Here is a 6918-nt window from a genome sequence, read left to right on the forward strand (position 1 = left end):
GTCCACATATACTTCTATAAGAGCGCTCCTTGTAATAAAGGGTTAATGAAGTGTGTGCCTCACAGGTGAGGGCTCCGAGCTCACAGCCGGGCGCCTAGCCGCCCAGCGATACCACCCGGCGCCCCCGCCCTCCACGCAGTTCCGCAGGACCTCGCGCGCATTCTCTGGGAGGGTCCCGGCCGCCGGGTCGGTAACTCGCTGACGGAGCTAGTGCGGAATCTGGGTCCACGCCCCCAAACCGCCCCCACTTCCGTGATCACCCTCCCCGGAGCGCGCCCCCTAGCGCCCATCATCCCTCCCCGAGTACCTGCAGCCGCCTCTCACCAAAGGCATCCCCCCACCTCCTCGTCCCGTTCCTGCGTTGGTCTCAGCCCCGCCTTTTCCACCGTCTCCAAGGCCCTGCTCCTGTCCGCAGTCTGTGACTCGTTTTAGGGTCTCCCATCCATCTCAGGGCCTTTGTTTTTGCCCTACTTTGAAAGCTTCTCTCCTCTGCCTGCTCAGCTCAAAAGTCACCTTTTTAGGGACTCTTCCTGGCCAGCAGGCCTTCCCCGGATCTGGTCCCCCGAGACACTAGGCCGTTTACTGGAGAGCGCCGCTTAAAACTACACTGATTACGTTCAGCGTCGTCGTCCTCCGCGGGCCGCAACAGGTTGCCCTGAACACGACTGTTCCAGATTCCGGTAACCGAGGACCGACCCCAAAAAAGTCCCTCGTGTCGGCTGTGAAGTCCAGGGTATGAGGGCGGCCGAGGGCCAGTGGAGAGGCAGGCCTCATAGGAGGGGGACAGGCGAGGAAAGCGCTGACCGCAGGGAGGAGGAGCCGTGGGGTGAGCCCCGGCGGGAAAGGATGTGTGACTAGCAGCGTCTGGGAGCAGGGCGGGAGAGGACCGGACCCAGGGCCCGATCGAGCCCCTGCCCGGGAGAGGCCTCTTTCCTTCCGCAGCCCGACAGACTGCTGCGGCCTGAAGCTAGGCCCCTCCAAGCTCTACAACCCGCAGTGCGCGACCCACTCCAACCCAGAGAGTGCACTCGAGATCACGCTTTAATGAGAGACTGGGATGGGGGCGAGCACCCTCCCCCGTCCTCCAGGAGGGTCCGTCTGAACTCCAGCTCCGCCCACCCGGCGTCCTCCGTCTCAGGCCTTCTGCAGCAGTTTCTGGAACTGTCCGAGGAGCGCGGCGCGCAGCACGGCCGGGAGGAAGTGGGCGAGTAGGCCAAGCGCCGCCAGCACCACGAGAAGCCAGAGCGCGCGCGCGCTCACGTACAGCGGGGCCAGCCTGCGGGCAGTGCTCAGCGGGGGCGGGGCGGGGGCAATAGCCCCACCCCAACCCTACGGCCCGCCTCCACCAGGGCCCGCCCACCTGCCCCCAAAAGGGAACCGCCTCCAACCAGTCTCCTGGTCCCGCCCGCCATCCGCTTGCCGCCTCTGCCGTCAAGACCCTGCCCACAAGCCAAGCCACCTTTCCCCGCCCCGGTGGACCTCCCGGAAACCCCGCCCCGGTTCTCACCTTTGCTGCGCAGATCTCGCGTAGCCCTGAAAGTAGCGGAGGCGCGCGAACAGGTATACCAGGCCACACAGTGCTGCCGCACCTGGGAAAGGGGAGGACGGGGTGGGGTGAGCCCGCTGACGCGGGGGCCCCCCGGGGCTCTAGTGCGTGCGCCCCTGCCCCGCTCTCAGACCTTCGTGAAAGAAGATGCCGGCGACCCAGAGCGTGGCGAGGAACAGCGGGAAATACTCGCTGCAGTTCACTCTGCGGTGGGGGAGGAGCGGCATGAGGGCGCCGGCCTGGGGCCTCCGAGCCTGACCGCCCGGGGCTGCCTAGCTCCCTGCCCCGCGCCCTCCCACCGCGCCTCACTGGGCTCGGTAGATGCGCTCGAACTCCGGCGGGCCGGTGGTGAGCGGCGGAGACACGCGGAAGGCCCTGCGCGCCGAGATCACCTGCAGCGAGAAGTAGGCTGGGGGAGGAGGTGTTGCCGGAGTCAGATCTGGCACCCACACTCCCGGCCCCGCCTCCAGGCTGGCCGCGCATCTTTTCTTTTCCCAGCTCCACCCCCTGCTCGGCACGACTCCCCTTTAAAAGCCCGACCAAGGGGACCGCCGGCCCCTGCTCTTCGAGCTTGCCCTGTGTCCACGACACTCAGTGGGGAGGGCAGGGTGCCGGCCTGGGGCTCTAAGAGGCCCTGTCCAGCCCAGTGAGTGTAGGGGAAGGGGATGACACGTCACAGGACACCTGCCCGCAGAAGGACTTTGCTCCTGAATCATTTCACTTGCAAAACACAGACAGATGTCCAACTCCCACCCTCTAGGCCTGGACTTTGGCCCAGGTCCCTGGAACGGGAGTGCCACCTGAGGGCAGAGTTGGCAGCATCCTTCCAGGTTCAGAGGAGCACACACCCTGCGGCCCACCGTCCCTGCTCCGCCACCCACAGCGCTCACCAGGAGGGACCTCCCGACCAAGCCTGGGTCGCTGTGCCTCCGCACTGTGGTGTGCGTTCCTGCCTCAGGTTCTCTGTTCAGGCTCTGCCTCCATCTGACAGACACCCTCTCCTCTGCCCCCAGGCGGTTACGGCTGGGACTGCGCTAGTCCAACCCCAAGCCACCAAGCCTCTGCCCGTCTCCAACATGGGTGGGTACAGAGGGTGGGCTGGCCCTTGAGGGTCTGAGTGCCCAGGAGCCCTTCTCTTCGCCTGAGGCCAGGTGCCCACCACACAAACAGTCCCAGTACTGGGTGTCTCCAACTATCTTCCTGCAAGTCCCATGGCCCTGGTGCCCTTGGTGCCAGGCCCTCTGCAGACATATGCCAACCTGAGTGCACTGTGGATACCAAGGGTGGCCTTGCCAGCACAGGGTACATGAGGAAGGGCTGAGGGCCAAGCTTTCTGGTATGGCGGGAGATCAAGTCAGCCTGTCTGCTCAGCCACTGCAGGGCCCCTGCCCCAGGCTGTGTCTTGTCCTAGCCCATACAGTGTGAGGCAATGGTGTCCCCCAAAGCCAGAATATCCATCCCAGGAATGTGTCTCTAGGGCTGGTCTGAGAAGGGCACCAAGCAGGCACCTTTGGGGGCCAAAAAGCAGGTTTCAACCCTGTCTAGCTCCACATGGTTCCGGCATAGAGAGGGTGACTTTGAAGGCAGGGCCAGGGGATGGGGCCCTCCCACTGGGACACCCAGAGAGGGGACCGCTGGGGAGGGCAGGGACCAGCTGGAGTCGAGCTGCATCACGCCATGGCTGTCCCGCTCCTGTACTCAGCACCAGAACAGCCATTCGTCCTGGCCCCTGCGCCCCTGCCCAGGTCCTAGAGCCCAACATAGCTGGATGCCCCACCTGCCCCCTGAAAGCCCCCGCCCTCCTCCAGGGTTCTTTATGCTGGCTGAGGGGCCACCCTCCAACCCCAAGCCAGGCAGCCCACATGCCTACCTCAGTTGTTCCTCGGGGGCCTTTTTCCATTTCGCTGTCCATCCCCTAGGTTGGGTACCTCTTAGCCTTGGTCCCTGCCCAGGGTTTCACAGTTTGCCCTGAAGACACCCCTCCAGGGCTTCCCCCTCCCCGCTTGGGGAAAGTGCAAGCCCCTCAGCCCTCTGGTGGGGGCCAGAAGAGCTTTCATACCGGGAGTCTGGGCTGTCCCTCCCCTGGGCCTGGACCCCAGCACCTCCCCAGTGCCTGGAGGGCAGAAGGCAGACCGCAGGGGTCCGAGGCCCACCCACTGCCAGAGCAGAAGCCAGCCCACCTTGCAGCAGGACTCCCAGGAGGGTGACGGCGGCCAGAAGAGCCACTTCGTCCTTCATGGTGCCGGTGGCTCTGTCGGGCCAGGCTGGCCTGTGAGAGGGCTAGCTGTGAGGCTCTTATCACCCTTGTCTGCTGCTCAGAGGTTGGCCCAGGAGAGGAAGAGTGGCCCGCTCTCCCCGCCCCTTCTCAGGGGAGGGGGTTGGGGAAGGGGGCGTGACCACGGCCTGAGAGAGCTGGGGAGCCTGGTCAGGCTGAGCAAGAGGAAACCAGGGCCAGAGCTTCCCCAGTGTTAAGAATCCACCTGCCAATGCGGAGGACACGGGTTCAATCACTGGTCCGGGAAGATCCCACGTGCCGCGAAGCAACTAAGCCCGTGCGCCACAACTACTGAGCCTGCGCTCTAGAGCCCGTGCTCTGCAACAAGACAAGCCACCACAATAAGAAGCCCGCACATCCCCACTCGCCGCAACTAGAGAAAGCCCACACACAGCAACGAAGATCCAATGCAGCCAAAAATAAATAAATAAAACAAATAAATTTTTTTTTAAAAGGGGAACTGGGGCCAGATGGAGCCTGGGCAGGAGAGAGCAGCCGCCTGGGGACAGCCCAGCCACATCCTCCCAGTCTTTTGTCCCTGCTATGCCTAGCCTTGTTCTGGCAGAACCCATTGTCCATCTAGGCTTGCTCCAGCTGTCATGTGATCCTAGTGTCCCCCAAGGCCCCACATCCTCAGCAGGTCCCAGCTGGCCCTCCAGACCTCCTCTTGTCCTGGGTCTGGTGTCAGGCTCCTACTTGAACCACCCACTGCCACCACTTCCCAAATATCACCAAGTCCCACTCATTCTCAAATCCACCCCCAGTGCTACCTTCCAAGCCCCACCCTGCCCCAGTCATCTTTCACCTGGCCACAGGTCATGGGCTCCTCCCAGGTTCCTGGCCCTGACTCCCTGCTGATCCATACATAGCCACTCACCTGTTTCCCACTCCCCAACTGGGGCTGTTTTGTAACATGCGACTCTGACTGCAGGGTAGTCCAGGCACCCAGCCCACACTGGGCACAGCCGCGTCCTTGCTCCCTTCCAGGAAACCTGATGCCCACCAGTCTTGCAGCTGCCTGGGCTCCATGTGCTCAGGCCATCCCAAGGGCCACTTGGCTGGCCTGGCAGGGTGGGTGAGCCCACTGGGATGGGTGAAACTACTGCCTCCGGGGCCTCTGACCCTGGAACAGTCACCTGCCATTTCTGCCTGCCCAGCATCCCTCCTTCCTGAGGCCCCAACCCTAACTACACTCACGTTCTGTGACCTCGATAGAGCTGCCTCCCGCCCCTCCCAGGCCTGCGGGATGGACATGTGAGCCAAAACTGACTGTGTGAGCCAAGGCTGACTCAGGATGGTGAGACACAGTTCTGGAAACTTCCTTAGAACGTTGGGAAAGGGAATTCAGAATGGGGAGGGAGATTACTGAGGGCCACTTATGGCCACTCGCCATCCTGAGGAAGATGGAGCCAACATAGGGCTAGGTTGTGAGGATAGAGGTGGCTTATATCCTGAAGCCCTGGGGCCACCTTGCCTGGAACAACACCCTGGCCGTTCAGCCTTTCCATTTTGTAAGATGGTCATTTCTCCTTTTTGCTCAAGCTGGTTTGAAGTGGGTTTTGGTTAGCAGTGGCAGAGTCCAGATTGGTACACAAGCACAGGCAGAAGCAAGCAAGCACAGACCATGCTGTGGGAGGCACAGAGCAACTAGGTCCTTGGGGCAACCGCTGCTGCACTGGGTGGTGGGCCACCATAATGCCCCGGCTCCCTTCTGCCTGGTCACTCTGGGGAGTCTCCACACGTCAGGTTCATATGACCTTGGGAGCTCTGTCCTTGCCGCGCACCTGGCCTCCTTCTTTGCTGCCCCCAAGCCTGGGTTCCAGCCTGAAGGCTTTGTTGGCTGTTAGGCTCCCCAAGAATCCCTTTTAGCCTCTCATCACCTGGCCAAAACCCAATGAATTCCCTTTGTCCATCATTGCCCCCAGGGAACCAGCTGGGTGTGCTGGGGGCTCCTCAAGAGCAGGGCTGGGTCTCCAAGTCTGTACCCTGCTTCGGACAGGTCTTGCCTTAGCAGTAGTAGGTGTTCAGTGATGTGGAAATGACTGACAGATGCTCGTAAACAGAGAAAGAAGTGCCAGGGATTGGATGTCAGACACGTCCTGCAGCCCTCTCTCTGCCCACTCAGCCTTTTAAGACCACTGCTCTGGTCTCCCCTCCAGCCCCAGCCAGGCCCGCCTGAAGGGTGGGACACATGGCCCGCGGGTGGGCTGTGTGCCAGTGTGTTTGCATGAAACTTTTTTTTAATAGATTTATTTTACTTATTTATTTATTTATTTTTTGGCTGCATTGGGTCTTCCGTTGCTGTGTGCGGGCTTTCTCTAGTTCCAGTGAGCAGGGGCAACTCTTCGTTGCGGTGTCGGGGCTTCTCATTGCAGTGGCTTCTTTTGTTGTGGAGCACAGGCTCTAGGCGCACAGGCTTCAGTAGCTGTGGCACACGGGCTTTAGTAGTTGTGGCTCTCAGGCTCTAGAGCATGGGCTCAGTAGTTGTGGCGCACAGGCTTAGTTGCTCTGTGGCATGTGGGATCTTCCCGGACCAGGGCTCGAACCTGTGTCCCCTGCATTGGTAGGCGGATTCTTAACCACTGCACCACCAGAGAAGTCCCCCATTCTGTTTTTATGGACTCCAGGATTACATGTTGTGTTCAGCTGTCAAGAGTCTTCAGTCTCCTTTAGTCTGGAAGAGTTCATGGGTTCATGGATCTTTCTTGGTCTTTCATGATCATAGGTCAGTTATTTTGTAGAAATCTACCTATTTGGGTTTATCCAAAGTTTCCACAGATTATAATTGATGATACTCTTTGGGCAGGAATGCCAGAGAAGTGGTGTCCTTCGAGCACCATCCGTGATGTCCGTCTGTCCCATACCTGCTGATATACCTGTGCTTTTAACATGGTGTCTGCTGGTTTCTATACCGTAAAGTGAGAGCTGCAAGAACTCTCGGCCCACCCTCCCTGGACAAACCCCTCACACTAAGAGGCTTTGCCCAAACTCAGCCTAAGGCTGCACACATCCCTGGGATGACCCAGCCCCCTTGAGTGTCAGGAAAACTCAAGACTGACACAAGAATTTACCATTTGTTCCAGCCAACACCTGAAGC

General features: G+C 60.5%; 1 protein-coding gene across 1 annotated transcript; it reads right to left on the bottom strand.

The window, feature by feature from the left end:
• Positions 1-1028: 1028 nt before the first annotated feature.
• Positions 1029-3784, bottom strand: LTC4S (leukotriene C4 synthase; the record flags this gene model as incomplete). The annotated part of the gene is given in 5 exon segments (XM_079703290.1): positions 1029-1276; positions 1508-1647; positions 1651-1750; positions 1856-1955; positions 3727-3784. Coding segments are annotated over 5 exon segments (540 nt in total). The 3' UTR covers positions 1029-1134.
• Positions 3785-6918: the final 3134 nt, after the last annotated feature.

This window comes from Hyperoodon ampullatus (assembly GCF_949752795.1).
Source record: "Hyperoodon ampullatus genome assembly, chromosome: 4".
In the NCBI taxonomy this organism is placed as follows: domain Eukaryota; kingdom Metazoa; phylum Chordata; class Mammalia; order Artiodactyla; family Ziphiidae; genus Hyperoodon; species Hyperoodon ampullatus.